Below are 24,281 nucleotides of genomic sequence, written 5' to 3'. Positions count from 1 at the left end.
CGCCTGGTTTCACAGCTGGTAAGTGCATGCCGCAATACTTTACATATTTTAGCATGCTCGCTATACTTGAACTTCTCTAAAAGGCTAAAAACAACAGAGGTTTGAGCCACATTATGGTCAAGGTTGAAGATGTGGATGCCTTCTGGATGCTGCATAATTCATGAGATTATACAAGCTTGAGCAGCATTTAGCAAAAGTTTAAGAAAAAATGGATTTTATGTGGAAATTATGTAATTTATCATGATCATGTGTGTAAAAATGTCTGAAAATAATGAAATAATTACTGGAAAAGTAGTCAAGAAAGCAGGCCTAATAGAAATGATTAAATTAAGATCATATCTGAAATCCTCTGATGTTGCAATGTCTGACTTCCTGTTTCAGAAGAGTAGCAGGAACAAGCAAAATATTTCTGCAGCATTTGAAGTAGCAGTGACTGTCATGTGATGTTGAACTGCCTCGCAGTTGAGGAACCATATTTTTCTTTGGTCTTCTGTCACATTACAGCAGCTTTGTGACACATTCAGTCAGATCCGGTTACTTCACTGAAAGAAAACTCCATGTGGGTTCATACTGGTAAGGGAAAGTTGTATTTCTTTTCTTTAGCTTCCTATTTGGAAACTTTCCTTCATGTTAGTCCTGGTGATTTGTGCTGACAGTCACAGAAAATAACCATTTTTCCTAATGTTGCAGCTTGACTGTAACTGCTGAAAAGCATGCCGTTCACAGCTTTTTGTTAGTCATTACAGACAGAGAAGGCTTGAATAAAAACAGGAAGTCGATGAGGAGTAATTAATCTGTCAAATTATCATAAAAGAAATTATTAAAACATCTTTTTCTGGTTGTAAATCCAGGTACCGAGTGTCTGTCAGTGAATATGTTGACATCCAGCATCTTACTGATTGCCTTCTTTCTGTCAGGTGAGCTGTTTGTCTTCTTCTGTGTTTCCAGAATCATTCACATTTTTTTCTTATTATGAGCAGCAGAAACTGTATCAGACTGCAAACTGAATTCTTTTGCATGAAAAATGCGCCCGTGTTTAACTGTGATGATGAATTTACAGGTGCCTTGGCTAATTGTCCGAACCCAGCTGCAGTTTTTATAAGTGCACCAAATAAGATAAAAGCACTGAGTGGATCCTGTTTGCGAATCCCGTGTCAATTTAATCCAAAGGAAGGCAAGGAATTCAGAGGCACAAATAAAAGCTTTGGAGTGTGGATAAAAGAAAATCCCAAATATCAAGAAAACTATGAAAATGTGATTTTCAACAGCAGCGGAGCAGTGAAAACATATCCGATGGAAATTATAGGAAACCTGAGTCAGAAAAACTGCACAACTCTGTTTTACAACCTGACTAGAGGATACGCAGACATGTACTACTTCAGAGTTGAGAACGTGGAGTTCACCGCCACAGCGTCGTGTAGTCCTGTTCAAATCGAAGTAAATGGTAAGAGTTTTATTTTTCCTGTTCACTTACAGGCTAATCTGTTGTTTGTTTGCTGTATTTGTCAGGATATCCAAACACAGGTCCACACCACACAGCGTTGTATCGTCTTCACCTGAAGTTTTGACAGAGATTTAAATTCTGGTTCACCAACTTTCACTAATCTATGTCTTTAAAGCCACATTTCTAACATTTTCTATGAGTTACTTCCACCCAGTAAAAACCAGTATGAGGATCACTCTGTCCCCTTTCTCTCAGTTCTGCTAATCTTGATCAATACTCAGAAGTCACATCATGTGATTTCAGGCTGAAGAAGGAAAGTTGTGAAATGAAGTTTATAGTGAATATAGTGCCGCTACTTCCTTTCCGTTTTTATCTTGTGACGAGTTGCTCATCCTGCTGTAAAATACAAAGATTGTCAACAAAGTTGCTCCCGGATCGTTGGAAGAATTTTGTCACAGAGAATGTTTTCGTTCCTTCTTCCTGGCAGTGTTTTTGGGCAGAACTGTAAGAACGCCCACTGAGAAACAACCTCACACATGTAGAGTCTCAGAGTGCTTCACCGCTGGTGAAACATGGGGCGTGTGGTACAGTTGGCCTGTTCTTCTTTGGACAATCCATTTTCCAGATGTCCCACATAGCTGGAAAGGGGCTTCATTGTGATGTCCAGCCCTTTTACTTTCTGCAGAATAAATGTGGTTGGTGTTTGTCCTGGAGAGAAGTGACTCTTTTGCTCCAGGGGCGGGGTTGGAATGTGTGTGTGTGTGTGTGTGTGTGTGTGTGTGTTGGTGGGGGGATTGGGTATGGGAGGTAGGGGGTAGTTGGGTTGTGGGGTGGGCGATGCCCTGGTCTACAGGGTGCCTGTGGCCACTGTCTTAGACACCGAGGTATGTGCTGGTCTACATTGGATGGCGTCTGGGGGCCTGGTCCTCCTGTTCCTCTGCCTTGGGGAAGTGGTTTACCCTTGGACCCATTTGGCTGTGGGCCCTGCGCTCTGTCTGCTTCCGGGGGGCTGACGCCTGGCGTCCCCAACCTCCTGGGATCTGTGCTTCATGGTCACAGGGTGGTCTGGTTGTAATGGGTTGGCTGAGATACGTGCCCTGGGGTGAGTGCTGGTCTCCTGGTTCCTGTAGGACCCCGAGTCCACCTCTGATCTTTGTGAGGACCTGGTCACACTTAGATAGCCATCAATTACTAATCATTCCTGATATTTCGCTCCCGCGTTTACAAACCTGCATGTTGATTCAGCCAATGTGTCATCTTGTGGATTTAATCCTAACTAGAGTTATGTTCATGTTTTCGTCTTTGTGTGGATGTTTTTGTTGTTGGAAGTAATGTTTCCTCCTCAGCTTGACTGTTGTTTTACATGTTCTTCTGATGATTGTTTGGTTTTCTGGAAGATGTCGCTGGTGGTGTTCAGTTTCCTTCCAGGTTTAGCAGCTGGTTGTCTGGTTTTCTCTCTTTAGATGGAACATCTCATCCTGTTGATTTCTATCTGTCTGTCTGGTGTACCATTGCCTCCCATTCTCCCTCCCTCTCTCTCTCTCTTCTTTTCCCTTCCCTTCCCAACTCTCTTGTCAGGTCCAGCATCAGCATGAAAATTCAACGATAGTGACATTTAAAAATAAAGAATACTTAAAATATCAACAAGGACCTTATATCACAAAGCTCAGGACAAGGTTAGATAAATAAAAAAAAGATAATGTTTATGGTTTAGGGTTCCTTTCATGTCATGTAGAAGCTGCCCTCAACTTATGACACGAACGTGTGTTTACTGAATGGCTGTAAATTTCCATTAGGATAATAATTCTGTCTACTTGAAGTAAAATCTAATGAGCTAATAAATGCTCAAACTTACTTCTTTGTATCCTGTGTCCCAGATTCTCCTGAGAAACCCAGAATAGAAATGTCAGGTGATGTGAAGGATCTGAAGGAGAAGGCGTCTGTCACTATAACCTGCTCAGCTTTCACTCCCTGTCCACACTCCCCTCCTCAACTCACCTGGAATCTCCAACAAGACTCTCACAGTCAAACAGAGGAAAACACACATGGAACCTTTACCACTAAAATCCAGCACAGCATCACTCTGTCACACACACATGATGGATACAACATCACATGTTCTGCCAGATATCCTGTGGATGAAGGAAAACATGTGAAGACATCAGAGACAGAAGAGACTCTCAGTGTTTCATGTAAGTCATCCTGTCAGCACATCATGGTTCAGCTGTTTCTCATCAATAAACTTAATGTGTGTCACATTTTCCTCAGATGCTCCTAAAGACACCTCAGCATCCATCAGTCCATCAGGTTTGGTGTCAGCAGGTAGCTGGGTGAATCTGAGCTGCTCCAGCAGAGCCAAGCCTCCCGTCAGCAGCTTCACCTGGTTCAAGATCACCTCAGATGGAGAGAAAAAAGTAGCAGAAGGACAATTTTACAACATCAATGCAACTGATGGAGGAGTTTATTACTGTGTGGCTGCAAATTATTTGGGAAGGCAGGAGTCACAAAGACTTAATGTGAACAAAGGAGGTAAATGAATAACTTGGTTTTATTTGTCACTGTATTGAAAGTAAAATAAAAGGTTTTATTTGCAACAGTGTATTGCAAATAGGATGCTGAAATTCCAAAAAATATGCAGCATGTAAACAAAAAACTGAAAATAATTTATGTTCAGAAAGACTTTTGTAATTACTTATTTATTCCAGCATCCTTTACTGATCATAACTTGATATTTCAACAATAGTCGCACTAAATCAAAGAGAAAAACTATATGTACAGTTAATAACAAGGTCTATATACCTTTGTATAATCCTGTATGCCAGTTATACTGCATGTTTATATATGTAATACATAAACATATGGACACATAAGCTTATCTACGTAAATATATACCTACATGCATACACATATAAACATGCATTTATGTGTACACACACACATCCAGATACATAATTACACACAAATATTTACATTTATGTCACACAGCTGTATGAGTTTACATCTATTCTCAATCCCTAAAACATATTCTTAAAATATTTTCTTTCAGAAATCTTAAAATTTATCCCACCTTATGTCTGTGTAGATGCAATGCCAACATACCTGTTTCACGTTACCTGTCACATACTAACCTAGTTTTTGTTTATTTCTTTAGAAATGGGCCAGTCTTCATGGTGGGGAGCTGCTGTTGGAGCGATCGCAGCGATCATACTGCTCATCTGTGTGGTTGTTTTTGTTCGGTCAGCATCTTTAACTCCCATCCTGCTCCATGATTGTTTATTGATGTGTAATCAATACAATCGATATGTCTGGAACAAAGAACTAAACATAGCTTTTTTCAAGCTTATGCTTTCATTATAAAGACAACACTTTTATAAAAAAAAGTGTTGGACAGCGTATTTATCAGACTTATGGAAAAATAGTCATTTTAAAAGATGAATTACTGCATTTCGATAAGAATTGTTCACATTGACCACGCCTACCACAAAGTCGAAGGACTTTCAACTTTACTGCAGAATTTTGCAGAAATGTTTGCAGTAATTTAACAAACCCGGGTTTTAAGTTTTAACCCTTTCATGCATGAATTAATGAAAAAAAAACAAATGTAACATTTTTTTAAATACAGTATTTTACCTCTACAGGCATATGCAACAACACCTTTTTTTTATTTATTAGTGATATTTAGAATTTATCCCAATTTATGAAATATTTTAATGTATTCCATAAAATATTTATAAAATAAGATATAGTCATAATTACATGATGCAAATCTTCTATAAAATATCACTGTATTATTTTCTTTTCCTATTTATCGCAAAGGCAAACTTGCGTAACTACAGTACGTTCAATTATATCATATATTTATTTATTATCCGGTGAGTGGAAACATATTGGATGACTTACTAACGTCCACTGAAGTGGTTTAATATCAAAAATACCATCCTCACTCATGAATATGCAAGAAAAAAGCTTGTAAATAGGTGTCCACTGCGGGGCCACTATCCATTAAAGGGTTAACTCAACACACTTTTTCTTTAGCTCTGAATATGCAGGAAATGTACTTGTTGACTTTATTTCTAAACTTCCTTTTTCTTCTTCTAATTATAACATATTCTTTAAAAAAAAAAAAAAAAAAGCAAACGGCCTTTCTTTTTCTTTCAGGTGGTTAAAGTCCAAACATCCAACGTCACGTCATAATCAGGTGAAAAATTGAACTTCATTTGAACTTTTGCTCATAATGGTGACAATGTAAATCTGAGCGGATTATTTCTGAGTGAGTTGCGACAAGACGTATAATGACACATCCTGCTACAAGCCACATAAAGACGTGGTTTTCCTGCTTGGCTGTCACATCACATTATTTGTGTTTCCAAGTTTCACATCATTTTTTATGTGGTCTTTTTTTCTTCTCTCTCTCATGCAGCGTCCGGTCCTTCAAGAACCTGCCTGTTCTGATGAAAACACAGACATTCATTATGGAGAGATTGACTTCTGCAGGCTGAGACCTCCTTCAGACTTTATTCAAAACAGCACACAGTGTCAGGATGTGGTGTATTCACAGCTTTCTTTGACTGTTGAGATGGAAAACATCTCGCCACTGACTGACGTTTACGCCCAAGTAAAGAAGAAATGAGTCTCTGGTTCTTTATTGTGCAGAGTTCAATAGCAGAACTACACAGAAACACATTGATGTAAAGTTGTTCAACACATTTTAGAGTCAGGAAATGATCAGTATTTTAGACCTATCCACATGAAGCTGTGCAGTTATGAAAGCTGTCCTGAAGATGAGGCTTTTTAAATGCTTCATCGTTCCCAAAATAATTTATCTGACAAATGCATTTTAAATTTGTGTTTTGATTTATGCTAAAATTAGGATAAACATCACAGTTAAAAGATTGTTGGTATTCATTACTCTTCAGAAAATACCTTAAGAAACTTTAAAAAGTTTTATTTTTACAACTTGTCTTGTCGAGCAAGCAGAATGATGGTGTGGATGCTGTGTTGTGCCGACCTTTTAATCCCCATGATAAGCTGACTTCTTATTTTATTTGTTTGTTTATTATTAATAAATGTGATTTGCAGAATTAAGTAGTTCTGCTGGACCTGACTGGAGAAAAAGGAAAACACAGAGGAAAGGGAAAGTAGTCAGAAAACAGAGACAGAGATACACTACACAGAAACAATGCAATCCAACCACAGATTCTAGACCTGCTTTACCTGGACAGAAATACAACAAAGGACAGCCTACGGGTGCCGCAGAGAAACAAGTCAACAACTGCCAGAAGTTAAAGATAAACAAGCTATGAGAAACCATATATTTCCACTAAAACCAGAAACACATTAAAATAAATTAACTGAAAGGCTATTAGTGAGTAAACCTGCAGGATGACATGGTAACTGTAGCAGCGTGCAGAATATACGGAGTGACAGGAACTCGAAGAAGAGTGATTGTCTCAATGTGTCCCGCCTACAGAAAGATCAGAGGCAGGCCAGGAGGAGCCCAGGACCCGGGCGATCAGCCCACAGTCTGGCCAGGAGGTGGCAGAGGGACGCCAGTCAGTGGGCGCAGGGCAGTGGCTACCCAGCAACTGGCCCAACCCAAATATGCCCACATGGCCCCTCATCCCACGCACCATTACCCGCCCCGCCACCGACACACACACACACTTGCCTCCATCCCTTCACGTTAACCCCTCTCTGACAGCCTCCCCTATCCACAAGCGGGGCGGCTGTAGCTCAGGAGGAAGAGCAGTTGTCCTTGATCAATTCCAGGCTTCCCTAACAGGCTGAAGTGTCCTAGGGCAAGACACTGAACCCCAAGCTGCCCCTAATGTGCCTATTGGGGTATGAGTGTGTGTGAATGTGAATGGGTGAATGTGACAAGTAGTGTAAAACGCTTTGAGTGGTCTGCATGACCAGAAAAGTACAAGTCCATTTACCATTACCACAAGTCCCCCACCCCCCTTCAGTCTCTCACCTTTCACTCACAGCCAGCTTCACACATTCATTCTCACACACCCACATAAAACAGTCATTTTAAAATCCGTCCATCCATTTTCTAAACTGCTTTGTCTAATTCAGGATGATGGGGAAGCTGGAGCCTATCCCAGCAATCACTGGGCGAGAGGCAGGTACACCTGTACAGGTCGCCAGTCCATCATAGTCATTTTAAAATCTTTTTAGTTATTAATTTTTTTATGATGATTATGATTTAATAGTTGAAATTTTTTAGAGAGGGGCAGTTCAGTTCCTATTAAAACTCATATAAAGCAGCGATCCCAAAAACTAAAAACTGAACAACCTGGACACAGAAAGGAAGGGAAAAAACTCAAATCAACTTTTGATTTGATTCTAATCTTGATTTTGACAGTAAATATTATAACTTTTACCAGTATCACTGCATAATCATGTCTTTATGATCTCGATCCTGTTTGTTTTTTGACTGAAGCCAGGTGAATTTTGTCAAATTTTTAATGTCTTGATTCAAGAAAAACAGAATGTGCATGTCTTTAACAAGAATTTTATTTACAAAAGAACATAGAAAACACCAAAGATCCAATCAAAAGGATTTCATTGTTTACAGGGTTAGAGATGTGGGACATTTCATCAATGTGAGGTGCAAATACAATCACACAACTGTGGCTGTTTGTGGCCAGCATGTGCGTCTACACAAACTGCAAGGCTGCAGACTTTAAGTTCGTTGTCTTCTTGCTTTTTTTTTTTTTTTTTTTAAATCAATTGAGATCTATTAAAATGAGTTTATATATATTTATATATATATATATATATATATATATATATATATATATATATATATATATATATATATATATATATATATATATATATATATAAACACATTTAATTTGAATCTAAAACAAGCTTTATTTTTTCTTCAGCTGAGCATAAAGACCTTCTGGATTTTCAACGATATCTGTTCAGACTTGCACTTATTTGGGATGGAGAGATGAATGAATACATTTTGTAATAAATGCACAGATGGGTGGATATAAAATAATAAAAAATAAAATCATAAGTTATTGTTTTCTTACATGTTAAAATCGGCACAATGAAAAAACAGAGTGGAGTTTTACGGTAAGATCCAGTATTTTCCCACCTGTGGCTGATGTTCATTTAAATCTGCTGTATTTGTCTTCCTCCACCATGTGGCAGTACTGTAAGTTAAAGCACAAACAAGAAACCAAATTAAGTTCAGTTTCAGTCTCAGAGAAAGTTCATCCCAGCAAAACAACTGCTTACAGATGCTGGTGCAGGTATAACCACAACAGATCCTACTGGCTGCTTTTGTGACACTCACCAAACACATACAACCAGGAGGAGGATCCCAGTTACTCCTCCTAGAATTGCCTCCATATGTAGTTTAGGATGTCCACTCAAACCTCAACAAAGCAAACAAGATGTTAAAAAACAGAGATAAAAAGAAGATGCCACCTTTACTGAGGCTGAAACTCCAGATGCTTTAAGTACATGATCAATTTACCTTTAATATCAAGATGGATTTCTTCAGATGTCCGATTTCCCAAATCATTTGAGGCCACGCAGTAATAAACTCCCCCATCTGCTACACTGAATGTGTAAATCTGTCCCTCAGACACATTAACGGGTCCATCTGAGGTGATCTTGAACCAGGTGAAGCTGCTGACGGGAGGCTTGGCTCTGCTGGAGCAGCTCAGATTCACCCAGCTACCTGCTGACACCAAACCTGATGGACTGATGGATGCTGAGGTGTCTTTAGGAGCATCTGAGGAAAATGTGACACACATTAAGTTTATTGATGAGAAACAGCTGAACCATGATGTGCTGACAGGATGACTTACATGAAACACTGAGAGTCTCTTCTGTCTCTGATGTCTTCACATGTTTTCCTTCATCCACAGGATATCTGGCAGAACATGTGATGTTGTATCCATCATGTGTGTGTGACAGAGTGATGCTGTGCTGGATTTTAGTTGTAAAGGTTCCATGTGTGTTTTCCTCTGTTTGACTGTGAGAGTCTTGTTGGAGATTCCAGGTGAGTTGAGGAGGGGAGTGTGGACAGGGAGTGAAAGCTGAGCAAGTTATAGTGACAGACTCCTTCTCCTTCAGATCCTTCACATCACCTGACATTTTTATTCTGGGTTTCCAAGGAGAATCTATTCAAACACACATTAAACAGAACCAGACCAGTGTTTGTTTTCTACTTGAAAAGAAGTTATACAAATATATGACTGATCTTTCATCTTCATTGTTTTACATGAGTTAATAATTTGGTACGGAGGAGTTAGAGCTTATGATTCTCAGCACATCAGGTCTTAACCATGAGTAAGGCAGTGTGACTTTTATGGTTTCTATAGAAAATAGATCACTGGTATGTATTGATGATCTGACTCGAAATAAACGTTGGGTCTTATCATGTTCTGCTATTGCTACTCCAGACCAATAGGTGGCGGTGTAAAGCAGAGAAACTATCACACGTCTGACGTTTAAGATGATTTACTGTTACAAATGTTGTGTTTCTGTTAAATAAAAACATTTTTCTACATTTCAGACTGTGTTTCATTGTTGCTGTTTTTTACTTGCTGAAAACAACACTGAGGGAGAACTGACTCTCAGACAAGCATCAACTAAAAATAGGAAACAACATTTTCTAAAAGTTGCCTCCTGCTCATTAATGTTGGTAAAACCAAAGAAATAATCTTAAATCTCCTCACTCAAAGACAGTCAATAAAGTATATGTTTTAAATATCTGGTTACACACACAGATGATAAGCTTTGCTTCACTTCTGAGTTTCTGAGGAGAATGTATCTAAACACACATTAAACAAAAGCAGATCAGTTTTTGTTTTTGACAAAAATCAAGTCATGAAGATGTAAAGAGGAGTTGAAATACAATACAAAGAGACATTTCTCAGTTATTCATTGTCCTAATGTCAAGCCTAAATTAACTGGAAAAGTAACAGTGTCTTGGATTCCTAAAGAACTTTTCCTTTATATTCTAAATTAAATATAAACTGCTTTTCAAAAAACCCACATGATGATGAGAGTAAATGAAGTCACAGTTAAGCTTCAAATCCTGGATCATTCAGAAATTTTAACCTCATAAATAAACTAATAAAAACACCCCAAAGAAGATAAGATAAGACAAAATGCTAAAACAGCTTAAAAGGGCCTAATTTGTTTGGAAGGATTAAACTCTTGTCTTTGTAAAGAACAGAGAAAAGAAAAAAAAATATCATGGATCTGTTAACCATTACAGTGTAAAGGGAAATAGATCACTGGTGCGTATTGATGATCTGACTACAGATAAACGTTGCAGGATGAATTCTGTCAACTTGGTCTTATTATGTTCTGCTACTGCTACTCCAGACCACCAGGTGGCGGTGTAAAGCAGAGAAACTGTCACATGACTGATGTGTAAGAAGATTTACTGTTACAAATGTTGTTTCTGTTAAATAAAAACATTTTTTTATTTACATTTCAGACTGTGCATCTGCTTTTTACTTGCTAAAAACAACACAAACTCTCAGACAGGATGCAACTAAAAACAGCTGCAGCAAAGAAGGAGACATTTTCTGAAGGTTGAGACATTAATCACATCATGTCATTAAAAATCCACCTGAGGGGAAAAATTTTGGTCAGGAAATCTACATATGACTCAGCACTTCCTCTTTTCTAATGTCTGCAGAACAGTCAGTTCACACAGTAAATACAGTTGTTTTTAAATAAATTGTGAGATAATGCAGACGAGACTGAATGATAAGAAATTTCAAGAGTAAAACTTCTTTATACGACTACTTTCCATAACCTTTCATCTCAGTTTTTCAGTTAAACATCTGAAGGTTGGTGGAGCGAAACTGGACCTTTTTTTTTATTTCTTTCTTCATTAATAAGATTTTATTGTGATGAATACAATTTTTTTCTCACCTGTAACTGTTATTTGCAGAGGATCACATTCAGCCGTTGCTTTATATCGTCCGTTCTCGATCCTGAAGAAGTATTTGTCTGTATGATTTGTGGTTAAATGAGAGAACAACGTGGTGCAGTTGTTCTGGTTTAAGTTTCCAGTCATTTCCATTCGATAGACATTATCTGACTTGCTGCTGTTGAAAATAACATTGTTTGGATTTCTAGCAAAATCCATTGAAGTTTTTATCCACACTGTGTAGACAGTTCGTTTAGTGTCAAACTCGCTTCCTGTTTTAACACTGAAGTTACATGGGATTTGCAAACAAGATCCACTCAGTGCCTCCATCTTCTTTGGTGTCGTGATGAAGAGGTGTCGTTTGGCAGAACAATCAGCTGAAACTCCTGTAAAACCAGATTTATGATGGACATGATCTGGAGCAAAATCTACCAGAAGACAAACTTCATGATCCACAAAGTCCAGTTCAGCTGCAGCATGTTTCATACAGAGACTTTAAACATGATCAGTTTTTTATCGTGTTAATAATTAAAACAATGTCTTTGAATGAAGGTGAAGAACAAACATCTCACCAGAGAGAAAGAAGACGCTCAGTAACATGTTGATCATTACCACGTTCACTGTCACGGCTGCCATGAAACTCCCACATCGCTCCTTCATCTTCAGACCCAGCTCGTAAGAAAAACGTTGAATTTCAGGATTTTAGAAGCAGGAAATGTGTGAATGTTAGACGATCAGCAGATCAAATAACCAACGTCTCTATCAGGTAACAGCCTTTAAAAGCTCACCAATGATTTCTTTCTTCCGTCTTTAATGAAAGAGGATGTCAGCTTATTTGGCATCTTAGACTTAGTATGTAAAAAAAAGTGTTTGTTTCTATGACGACACGTGTCACTGTCATTTATACATCAGTAGTTTTGAGCCACATCCTCATGATGAAGATTCTTCTCCGTAGAAAATAGAGCAGCTACGGGCACACTAAACCAACCAACTTCCTCTGTTCATTTCAAGTCTTTTTTTCTTTCTGCACAGTTTTATCAGATGAAACACCCCCACCTCCATCTGACAAAAGTCCCTGTGGTTTATCTGACACATGCTTATCGTTCTTACTCCAGTTCAGGGCCAAAAGAGGCAGGATACTATCCCTGCTGCTAACCAGTAAGGGGCAGAGTACAACTGGTTCCATTACCAGTCCACCAGTTCACAGAAACAACCACTCACTCTGTCCAAAAAGCAAGTAAAACCACCAAGAAACTGAATCAAGTCAGACAACTTGAAGAGAACCCAGATGTGCACTGGGAGAACAAGACCACACATATAGACCTCCACTGAGTCAGGAACAGCAAACGTTTCAACAAAAGTTTTCCTTTTTAATCACTGGCTTGTTATTTATATGCAAACTATTTTAGTCTCTGCTTCTTGTCCCTCTTCATAGGCTGAAGGACAAACATCAGTGTGAGAATGGACCAAAAAAAAAACAGCACCGAGCGCGAAATGTCGAAAGCTTTTCACACCATGGGGTGTGAAACTGGCTGCAGCTCTTCACACATGATTAAAATACAGATTTCCTGAAACCGTTTGTTGCAGAGGACTGAACATGACTGTTTGAATGCATGCAGTAGATCCATTTGTCCAAAACATCTTTTGTTGAAATCACAGTCAGTAACTGGTCAGTGACTGATTCCCACAACCAGGCAGAAAACATAACAAAGGAGCAAACAGATGAGTGACAATAAAGGCCTGGAGTCCAGTCCAACAGCCTTTTGTTTGAGAACATCATGACTGAGAAAAGATAGTCTGGACATCTGGAAGGACTGCAGAAAACATGACCAGACTGCCATAAGAATAAAACTCTGCTGTGATGCTGCTCTGCAGCACTGAGAATAATACAGTTTATTAAATATTCAACTAAACCAGCTTTGAATATTTCATCTGATGCAATACATACTAAGTGTTTTCTTCAGCGCCCACCCCCCCACAAGATTAATTTTAATTGCTTCATGAACAATTTCCTACTTTATAATGATTCAGAACCAGCTTGTTAAATATAAATATAAAACACTAGAAATGTCTGAGACAATGTGTGTGCTGTGACCACTTCCTTGTTTGGAGGTTTAGGCCTCGCATGTGTCTGAAATGTAAAAGACAAATCTCCCCCTGACAGCTTTAAATGAAAACACAGAGCTTGTTGAGGTTTACAGTGTCATGTATTTCTGTACGAGCTGCACAGTTTCACCGTCTTTAACCACATCAGTTTGCAAAGTGTGTGTTTGTCCACGTTTTATTCATTCACACTAAATTAAATGAGTTTTATTCATCCAGATCTGTGAGATCATATCTTGAGTTGAGAATATACTCGCTATGAGATGATGTAAAATGCTCACAATGTTGTACATGCACTTCTCTTCCTCATCCAGTTTCTGCTGCTCTGTTTTGTTGTTTCTGTTTAGCTTGTGTTTATCTGGACATGAAGATCCATCACAGCTCATTCAGTCATCAAACTCCAGTAAATATGAACCCAGCTCTGAAGTTATAAAAGCTCGTTGGACGATCAAGTAATCCCTTCAGACTGTTTGATTCATCAGTAATCTGTTTATGTCACACACTTTTAAAATAAAACATTACCTTTAAAACTACTGATTTCTTTAAGGATAAATGTTAAATATAGATAATCAGTTAAATAGAGAAATAAAACAGATCAAACATTGTTGGAATCAGTTATGGCAGGTAGTTATTTTCGTAGATTTTATGCTCAGTTTTATGAAAGCTGTAAAAATGACACAAAGACAAACACTGCGGTCAAATAATGACAATTTATTTTAATTTGAACATTTTTTATTTCACAAACAAAGTGACTTTAGATTTCTAAACCCAAGCAGAAAGTTACAAAAGTGTTTAATCAAGCGTTTTTCTTATTAATTAATATTAATATTTTTAACAAGAGAAAACAGAAAACATCTAAATGTCAAATCAAACTTAAACTTTCATTTTATGGAAATTTTGAGGTTCCATAAACTCAAATCAAACTTTCTTTCAATACATTTGAAATGAAAAACTCTTTTTGAATGTGGAAGGTTTTCCTGTCATTCTGAGATGTGAGACGTCTATTAACAATCGATCTGAGGTTAAAAAATAAAAACGTATAACATGAAAGCAGCTGTGTATGGTCAACACACACACACACACACACACACACACACACACACACACACACACACACACACACACATCTAAAAAAGCTGCAAAGAACTGTAAGCAGTGTGGAGTATAATAAAGGTTCATTTTGATACAAATAAAACAAGTTCATTTCTCTCATTTTTTCTTTACTTGAGCATAAAGACTTTCAGGATCCTCAACTTTGTGTCTTAAAGCAGTTGGTTGTTTAGACACTTTAACCTGTGCATACACCAAATCCAGTTCCTGCCTGTCCGACAGCGAGCCGGAGGACGAATCAGGCGTCCTCTTGGAAAATGTAATCTCTCCATAATGGATGTTTTCTTCTTCTTCTTCCATATTCCCTCTCACCTGTTGGACAGTTTGTTCCTGACTTGTTTCAGTCTGAAAACACAGGAACGTTTGTAATAAGTTATTAATATTTCCGTTTTATCTGGATGAGGACAAAATATCAACAACATCAAAATGTTCATGAAAAGTCAGTAAAGAACTACAGTAAGTAACGTGTTTGTGGTTACACATTGTGAAACTACTAAACCTCTGACTGGTTTGACCTCTGAGAGACTCTGCCTCTCTAAGGTGCTCCTTAAATGGTTGTTTAACCCTGTAAATCCAAATTTAGGACAAGAAAATGTCCATTTAAAAAAATAAAATAAAATCCTTATTTGGCCCTTTAACAAATTTTGAAAATAATTAAATAAATTTAAAAATAAAACATTTTTTTTGGTCTTGTGACAGACTGGTGACCTGTTCAGGGCGTATCTTGCCTCTCTCTGGGTGATTGCTGGGAGAAGTTCTGCTTCCTCCAGCCTTGAATTGGACTAAGCAATTAAGAAATGGATGGATGATATTTTATTTGTATTTAGGGGACAAAGTTTTTACCATGAAGTGATAAAAAAAAAGTCTCATAAACTGTACGTATCATAAATGATCCATGTGGCTTTATAGGGTTAAGCTATTGCCAGCTAGCCTTGTTAGCTTGCCGTTTAATGTTTAATGTTTAATGTTTAATCAGCCAAAGAAACCTTTTCTTGTCCAATTTATTATGAAATATTAAATGGTCCCATTTTAAAAATATTTCATTTTTAACATTATTATTTTAAATAAAACAGTGTCAGCCCACAAAATGTTGCAGACCATCACAGCTGCATATGTTTTGTTATTCTTTACAGTAAGATCCAGTAGTTTATCACCTGATGATGTTCTTCAGTTGAATTAGCCGCCTTTGTCTTCCTGCAGTACAGCACTGTACTGTTAGATAAATCACAAATAAGAAACCAGAATTAAAATCAGTTTTTATCGCAAAAGAAAGTCTTTCATAGCTGTTGGTGCAGATGTTGGTATTTGTTGGACTTACCAAACACATACAAGAAAGAGAAGGATCCCAATTATTCCTCCAAGAACTGCTGCCCAGGTACTATACCCAAAACCTCAACACAACAAGCAAACAACAAAAATGGACAGAAAAGCTGAAACATCCATTACTGAGACTGCAGCTGTAACTGATTTGAGAACATTTACCTTCAATTTTAAGACTGATTATTTGGGATGTCTGATTCCCCAACTTATTTGCAGCCATACAGCGATAATTTCCTTCTACTGTTGCATTGAAGCTGAAAAAGTCTCCATCAGACACATTAACGGGTCCATCTGAAGTGATCTTGAACCAGGTGAAGCTGCTGACGGGAGGCTTGGCTCTGCTGGAGCAGCTCAGATTCACCCAGCTACCTGCTGACACCAAACCTGGTGGACTGATGGATGCTGAGGTGTCTTTAGGAGCATCTGAGGAAAATGTGACACACATTAAGTTTATTGATGAGAAACAGCTGAACCATGATGTGCTGACAGGATGACTTACATGAAACACTGAGAGTCTCTTCTGTCTCTGATGTCTTCACATGTTTTCCTTCATCCACAGGATATCTGGCAGAACATGTGATGTTGTATCCATCATGTGTGTGTGACAGAGTGATGCTGTGCTGGATTTTAGTGGTAAAGGTTCCATGTGTGTTTTCCTCTGTTTGACTGTGAGAGTCTTGTTGGAGATTCCAGGTGAGTTGAGGAGGGGAGTGTGGACAGGGAGTGAAAGCTGAGCAGGTTATAGTGACAGACTCCTTCTCCTTCAGATCCTTCACATCACCTGACATTTTTATTTTGGGTTTCCAAGGAGAATCTATTCAAACACACATTAAACAGAACCAGATCAGTGTTTGTTTTCTAATAGAAATGAAATAGTCAAAATTAGACTGAGCTTTCATCTTCATTGTTTTACATGAGTTAATAATTTGGTACGGAGGAGTTCGAGCTTATGATTCTCAGCACATCATGTCTTAACCATGAGTAAGGCAGTGTGACTTTTATGGTTTCTAGAGTAAATAGATCACTGGTAAGTATTGATGATCTGACTCGAAATAAACGTTGCAGGATGAATTGTTTCAACTGGGTCTTAATGTTCTGCTACTGACACTCCAGACCACTAGGTGGCGGTGTAAACTATCAAATGTCTGATATTTAAAATGATTTACTGTTACAAATGTTGTGTTTCTGTTAAATGAAAACATTTTTCTACATTTCAGACTGTGTTTTATTGCAGATAGTTTTTATTTGCTGAAAATAACACTGAACTGACTCTCAGACCAGCATCAACTAGAAACAGGAAACATTTATTGAATGTTGCTTCTTGCTTATTAATGTTGGTAAAAGCAAAGAAAAAATCTTAAATCTAACAGCTTCCTTCCTCTCACTCAAACAGTTGCAGACAGGGTTAGGGAATGTTTTATCTGGTTACACAGAGATGATAAGCAGAGAGTCGCTATCAACACAGAATATATATGAAAATAAAATAGATTGAGGTCACCACTGATGTTTTACAATGTGTGTGTGAGTCTTAATCGAAGCATCATTTCTGTGTGGTTTGGACATGTGACGGTAATAAACAGACAAATTGAACAGGAAGCTGAAAAAAGCTGGAAATATAAATGTCTGTCTAATGATGCTTTGTACAGCACCAATTAAACATTGGCCTTTCTGTGTGGAGTTTATGTGTTCTTTCTGTATGCGTGGGTTCTCTCCGTGTACTCTGGCTTCCTCTCACCCTCCAGATGTGTGATTACACACATCTTGATTACATCGTTTGTATAAAAGTGAGTGTTTGAAAACTTTAGAAAACTCTTTTAATAACAAGAGATAAAACACACCCCCTTGGGTGTGTTTCTCTGTCTGATGTGTGTTTGTAAAATTTACTGCCTTGGTGGGACGATAAAGTTAAATTTAATCACATCATGTTTCTGTCAGTTAAAATCTGTTTGAGCTAAAATGAATGAATAAATAAATAAAAACTAAGTTACAAACATATTAACATAGTATCAATACTTTTGTGATGAACATCTTGTTTTTGCAAGGAAATGAACATATCATGACTCATAAATATCTTAGATTCTAAGTGAGATCATGCAGACGACGCCAAATAAGAAGAATTTAACTAAATAGAAAACATTTTGAATGTAAAACAAGTTTAAAAGACTGATTTCTGTAAAACTATGGAGGGATTCTATCATCCCTCCGTAGTTTTATTTCTGAATGTTAATGAAGCAAAATCTGTAATTTATTTTTACGACATCTTAATAATAACATTTTGTTGTGACAAATAGGAAACTTTCTCACCTGTAACTGTTATTTGAAGTGGATTACAGACAGCTGTTGCTTTATATGGTGTGTTCTCAATCCTGAAGAAGTATTTGTCTGAATGACTTGAGGTTAAATTAGAAAATAAGGTGGTGCAGTTTTGTCGACTTAGGTTTCCAATAATTTCCATTGGATAATTGTTGTCTTTATTACAACTGTTGAAAATGACATTTTCAGTCTTGGAAAAGTCTGATTCTTTTTTTATCCAAATTCCACAGATAGTTTTTTGGTTGTTAAAATTTGTTCTTGGTGCAGCACTGAAGTTACATGGGATTTGCAAACAAGATCCACTCAGTGCCTCCATCTTCTTTGGTGTCGTGATGAAGAGGTGAGACGTCATACCACAATCAGCAAAAACTCCTGCAAAACCTAAATAATGATTATTATGTGTAGCAAAATCAACAGCTGCAGCATGTTACATGTGGAGACTTTAAACAATATCAGTATTTTAAAGTGTAAATAATTCAAGTAAAGAACAAACATCTGACCTGACAGAAAGAAGACGCTCAGTAACATGTTGACTGTCACCACGTTCACAGACAGGACTGCCATGAAACTCCCACATTCCTCCATCGTCTTTAAGACTCAAAGCAAACTGGAAACAAACGAGTTCATTATTTTTCAAAGTAGTTTTTCTGTTATATAATGTAAAGCATATTTAAATTGATACATAGAATCAGAAAGTTGACATCCATAAGGTGATTTCACTCTTCCAACGTCTGCACATTTGCAAAAAAACCCTCTAACTACTCTGAATATAATCAAACTGGTTAGAAAACATCTGCAGCAGGTTTGAGGAAGAGTTTTCTTACCTAAATCTTCAGTCCTACAACAGAGAAACAAAGTTTTAGAACCAGATAATGTGAGTTTTAGATGATCAGCTGCAGATTGAATAACCAACTTCTCTCTGAAGGCAACAGTCTTTAAACGCTTTCAGGCGCTTTCATCCTTCCTTCTTCTTTAAAAAAGGATGTCGGCTTTATGGGCATCTCCAGCTCATTAATATGTAAAGAAAATTCTCCCTCTCGATGATCATGTGTGTCATCGTCATTTACATATCAGTTATTTTCATCCAGAACCTCAAAATGTTCTTCATCATAAGGTTTAATTGAAAATTATGTAAATGATACAGAGGAAAATGGCAGCTAAACTCACACTGAACCCAACTCAACAACTTCCTCTGGTTTACTTTATGTACTTGTTTTTTTCTTTTTCTCATACTTGATTTCATCAGTTTACACACCACTGCCTCATTATGTGTCAGACACACACTCTTTTTTATGCAGCCACTTTTTCTATTCATTTATTCCACTTCAGGGTTATGAGGAGGCTGGAGCTTTATCCCAGCAAAAGGTGAGAGGTGCTAAAGGAGCTTCACCGTGATACTGGCCTCGGTGGTGGACCACATGGTACAGTTCTCAGGAAACCCTCATTTTAACTTGTGAACTGAAGTGTGTGAAACTGTTGGTGTTTTGGTGTAAGTGCCATATCACACTGCCTCAGTTCTTCCTTCAGTCCACGAAAGGAACAAAGAGGCAGAGACTGAAATAGTTCACATTTAAATCTGCAGCTGAAATAGACGCCATTCTGATAAATAACGTCGTCTGGTCAGCAAATCCAGAGTCTTCCTCATTGTCTGTTTATAAAACTCATTTTAATACACATTTTTATGGACTAGGCGAGGCGAGGGGCTGCCTCCCTCCTGAGCAGGGGAGCCTTCGGCATGCCTTTGGGGTTGTTCTGTTCTGGTGCCCGGCAGGTACCCTGGTGAGACCGGACCTTGCCCTTCTGTCCTTGGGCGGTCCTGTTGAGGAGGCGGAGCCTATTGCAGGAGCTGAGGTCTTGGTCACCCTGAGGAGCCCTTCTTCCTCTGGTTGTGCCCCTCTCCGCGCCCATCTCCTCCCCCGCCATCTAACATCATACACACCACACATAGGACACAGTGGGGTGGGTGGGTAGACAGGAGCCACAGCAGTGGGAAGGCTGGTTGGAAGGTGATGGGGGGAGGAGGGGCCTACAGATGTGTCCTTGTCTTTGGGGCACCCAACCCTTGTATCGCAGTGGAGTTCGCCTATGATGGTTTTGCCCAGGGTGGGCTGGTCCAGCTGGGTCCAGGATGAGGCTCTGCTGGGGGGGAATGGGTGGTCCTCAGGCCTGTGGGGTACTGGCCCTGCGTGCAGCCTGCACTTTGCCACCCGGTGCCCTCTGGCCCCACTCACCATTGCCCTGTGCTACTCGGTGCCTCTTCCTCGTCTCACCTTGGAGCTCTGGTCTGGGGGCCTCCTCTGCTCTGGACTTGGTGGGCCGGCACCTCTCTGCTTCAGCTGGGCTATGTGGACCCTCTGGGCCCTTGAGATCTCAGGCTCCTCCGTGACTCTACAGGGTGTGGTCATGGCCCCCTTGGAAGCACATGGCTCATCCACGTTGCATGATCACTCGTGCACATTTACATGCACACGTACATGCCAACAAAAGTGTTCCTTTTTCCATCTGCTTCCCACTAAATGCTGCTGATGTTTGTGTGTTTAGTTTCTCAGCAGGAATGTTTGATAACTTTTTTGCTTCTGCATATGATCAATATTCAACTTTATGCATCCAGCAGTACTGCAGCTGTTTGTATTGCTTTTGTGAACACTATGAGTTTGGCAGCTTAGACAATTATTCATTTCACAATTTAATTCTTTCTCACCTGTTTTTTTTGTTTGTTTGTTTGTTTGTTTTTTTTTGGTTTATTTTTCTCCCCTACCAGGTTCAGCGCTGCCATATTAGGACTGATGATTACAACAACAAAAAATTATTTAGAATTACAAAGGCGGCCATATTCATGACATGTCACACTTGGCAGAGCAAATCTGTCTGGCAAAATATGGCACACAGACTGCCGTTCTGTATGTTATGATGCTGGACAAGGCACGGTTGAAACAGCTACAACAACAACAAAAATAATTCTTTGGCTTTCAAATCCACATGAGACCGTTTTTGTTCAGTTTTAAGGTTTAAGAGATAAAGTTGGGCTGTGACTTTAAATTAACAACTTTAGAAGAATAATGTCAGGTAGATGTCACAAAATGGCCAAAATATGATTTTTATAAAATTGTAATTATGCTAATCTGATAAAGATATGCAGTTAATATGAAAACGAGCTGATTAACAAGCCACTGATCTGTTAGTCTCTATTTTACATGTAGTTTTAAGCAGTTTGAACTGGACAAACTGAAGTCAAATGTTTTCTGCAGGGTAATTTGGTGGTTTGTAACATTTCTTCACAGCAAGAAATTTCCTGATTTGATGGAAACCTTTGTGTGGTGTTTGCTTGTTATCTTTAGCCCATGTATGGGTATTTACTCCGCTATTCTGGCTTCATCCTTCCCTACAAACACAAACACATGCATGTTACCTAAGTTCTGGCCTGGACTGGCCCACTGGTTGAGCACGACAATTACTGGGAGCTTGAGTCCTAAATGATGGAACTGACTTACTTGTCAAAAATATATATTAAAAGTGCTGATGTGCAACATTGGTGCAGCAGACTGGCCTGCCCAGACCGGTTGCTGCCCACAAACCTATTTGTGTTTGTTAGTTGTCACTAATCATAGCAACTGGTCAAAGTGATAGCGATAAAGTTTGTGTTCTTGAAGAATAAACATAGACAAAGTGCACAGAGGAGGAACGGGTGGGAGCCAGAGGAACGCGGTGGTGCAAATGGACTCGCTAAAGAAGATTAAAGGGAGATCAGAGAAAGAACTCATCCATAGACTGTATAAAAAAAGATGGACAGAGCCTCAGTGACGTCACCAATAGGTTTCTGAAGCGGTGAATTGAAGCTCTATGGGCGGTTCCTGCCATCACCCTCTTGGCAGGGGCATGTGTGTCGTCTTGAAAATACAAATGAGGGGAAACAGGTAGAGCTGAGAGGAGGGCTGTGAGCGTCATGGTGGATGATTGACATTGAGCAAATTCTGAGCTGCCTGTAGCTCAGAGCTAACCGAGCTAACAGGAGCTAACCAACTAATGGAGGTAAGCGGGCTAAAGCTAAGTCACGTTGTTAACTGGCTAAAAACCGTGGTTGTTCTACGTTATTCTTAATTGAAGCGGGAGATCAGGTACCTGTCAATCAAAAGGACATGTCCCTAAATATGCTGAATTTCGAGATTAAATTACTTTTAAACAGGAGAGTTAGGAAAAAATTCAGTCCCCCCACAGTTGTCATGAAGGTAAACCTGATCTATTAAACCGAAAATGGATTTTTGAACCAGGCTGTAAACATGTTTATTTTTGCCCTGAAGTTGGTCTTTTTAACATGGGAGTCTAAGGGGATTCGCTCTGTTTTGTAGCCCCTAGTGGATTAAGGGGGAACTGCAGTTTTCTGCACTCCTGCATGGGTTTCACTTTTAACGGCTGCAAGCTGCCGCTCGACCTCATCTATTATTTATTTAAAAAAAGAAAAATACTTGAGGAGTTAAAAGGAAAAAGTTGGAAACTTTCAGCAGTGACGTAATGTGTGCAGACCGTTCTTCATCGTCATTTGATCACCAGGTGAGATTCTCCATTACTCTTTAAATGTAGCTGGATTAATGAGGCTGATACTACCTGACACTAAAACGTCCTCATTCCTTGCTATGGTTTTTTCTATATATGCATATGTTTTCACACATACAGTATGTTACATTTTAAATTCAAACTTATTCAGAAAACATATTGAAATATGTGAGGAGAAGTGCTTGTGGCGGCAGGTGGACATGTTTCCTATTACATGTGAGGCCTTTATTTATAAGTGTAAGACGCACAAAACAAATCACATGACAGCAGATGTTTGTGGTCAGCACACACATCTAAAAAAGCATCAAGCTGTGGAGGTTAAAAGTTTCCATCAGCCATTACAGACAAAAATGTCTGCTTCCAAAGAACTTTATAAATCCTTTGTGCAGAGATTTCTTGGGAAAATGTAATCAATGCACAAAACCACCAAACATTCAAAGAGCTTTAAGGATTTCTAATGAAGATGTTTGATATTATTGACATCCTGACATTATCAGCCTATATGGACATTAACATGCAATATTGCAAAATTATTGATTTAGTTTACTTTTATAATGACATAACTTTTTCTTTCTTTTTTTTTTTACCCTGTCCCGTTCATCAGCATGACAACAGAACGATGGTCCAGCTGCCGTTTTGTGCTGAACAAATTGACTTTTCCAAGAGGAGCCTTTAGGATATGAGGCATCCTTTCATTCTTAAATTTTATTCTGTATTTTATAATTTATTTCATAAATATGTTTCTTATTTAGTTATTTCTGCTTCTAACTGCTCGACTGGTTGTAGATGCGTATCTGTGTATGGGTGTGGGGTTGGGTGTGTGTCTGTGTACATATTAAGAGTAGGTTGTGTTAAGCGATCATGCAAATACAACCACGCTCCCCTCCAAGGCCTAGGTGTGGACCAAGTCCCAGAAAACCAGTAGCCAACTCAGAGCACGGAATTTAAGCCACCAGTGCAAGAACGGCCATGTGTCCGCCCAGATGAGGTTAGAAAAGCCGCCACCACCAGAGCCCCCTCCTCTACCAAAGGGCACAGGTCCCAGGGGATCCATGTCAGCAGCCCACCAGCCCCCCCAGGTGCCGGCCCCCCATGCACAAATCAGGATCAGAGCCCCCCCAAGCCTGAGAGCTACCCACTACCCTGGGGAAGGGCCGGCCCATCACCAGGGAGAGCAGGTCCAGTCTAGACAGCTGCCTACTGCAGGTCAGTGCCCTCCCCAGCCAAGCATCAAAGAGACCACAATGCCCACCAGTACCCCCCCCATATTGGTTATGACATAACCTTTACACAACATGCAAACTCTTCAGTTGAGATCCCTTTAACTCAAAATGACAAAATATAAGACATTTCATTTATAGTTCCCCAGATACTGTTTGTCTGGGACAACCTTTTAAAAACACCAGTACCAGTTGGTATAGGGATTGGAAATTAAGAGTCGGACAAAATCGCTAAATCTGATATCAGTAAAAAAGCCAAAATCTAAAAAAAAAATGTGGCCAGTATCAAAAATCCCTATTT

At 38.9% G+C, this 24,281-nt stretch overlaps 3 protein-coding genes across 3 annotated transcripts; 1 reads left to right on the top strand and 2 right to left on the bottom strand.

Moving 5' to 3' along the window:
- Window positions 1-1,318: 1,318 nt before the first annotated feature.
- LOC306770710 (uncharacterized protein) lies at window positions 1,319-7,241 on the top strand (the record flags this gene model as incomplete). Its single annotated transcript, XM_079259611.1, has 8 exons — window positions 1,319-1,444; window positions 3,322-3,636; window positions 3,713-3,973; window positions 4,596-4,680; window positions 5,603-5,642; window positions 5,865-6,059; window positions 6,915-7,025; window positions 7,227-7,241. Exons 1-8 carry the CDS (start codon window positions 1,369-1,371, stop codon window positions 7,239-7,241), a joined length of 1,098 nt encoding a protein of 365 aa, XP_079115737.1. The 5' UTR covers window positions 1,319-1,368.
- A 1,654-nt stretch (window positions 7,242-8,895) lies between these two features.
- Window positions 8,896-14,876, bottom strand: LOC306770708 (B-cell receptor CD22-like; the record flags this gene model as incomplete). The annotated part of the gene is made up of 5 exons (XM_079259608.1): window positions 8,896-9,203; window positions 9,280-9,594; window positions 11,366-11,749; window positions 11,936-12,023; window positions 14,691-14,876. The coding sequence occupies 5 exons, from the start codon at window positions 14,874-14,876 to the stop codon at window positions 8,896-8,898; spliced, it is 1,281 nt and encodes a 426-aa protein (XP_079115734.1).
- Window positions 14,877-14,916: 40 nt separating this feature from the next.
- Window positions 14,917-18,561, bottom strand: LOC306770707 (sialic acid-binding Ig-like lectin 12; the record flags this gene model as incomplete). The annotated part of the gene is made up of 4 exons (XM_079259607.1): window positions 14,917-14,921; window positions 16,059-16,319; window positions 16,396-16,710; window positions 18,201-18,561. 4 exons carry the CDS (start codon window positions 18,559-18,561, stop codon window positions 14,917-14,919), a joined length of 942 nt encoding a protein of 313 aa, XP_079115733.1.
- Between the last annotated feature and the right edge of the window lie 5,720 nt (window positions 18,562-24,281).

Source organism: Telmatherina bonti (genome assembly GCF_933228915.1).
Source record: "Telmatherina bonti genome assembly, chromosome: 20".
Lineage (NCBI taxonomy): Eukaryota > Metazoa > Chordata > Actinopteri > Atheriniformes > Telmatherinidae > Telmatherina > Telmatherina bonti.
This window is presented reverse-complemented; position numbering and strand designations above follow the sequence as displayed.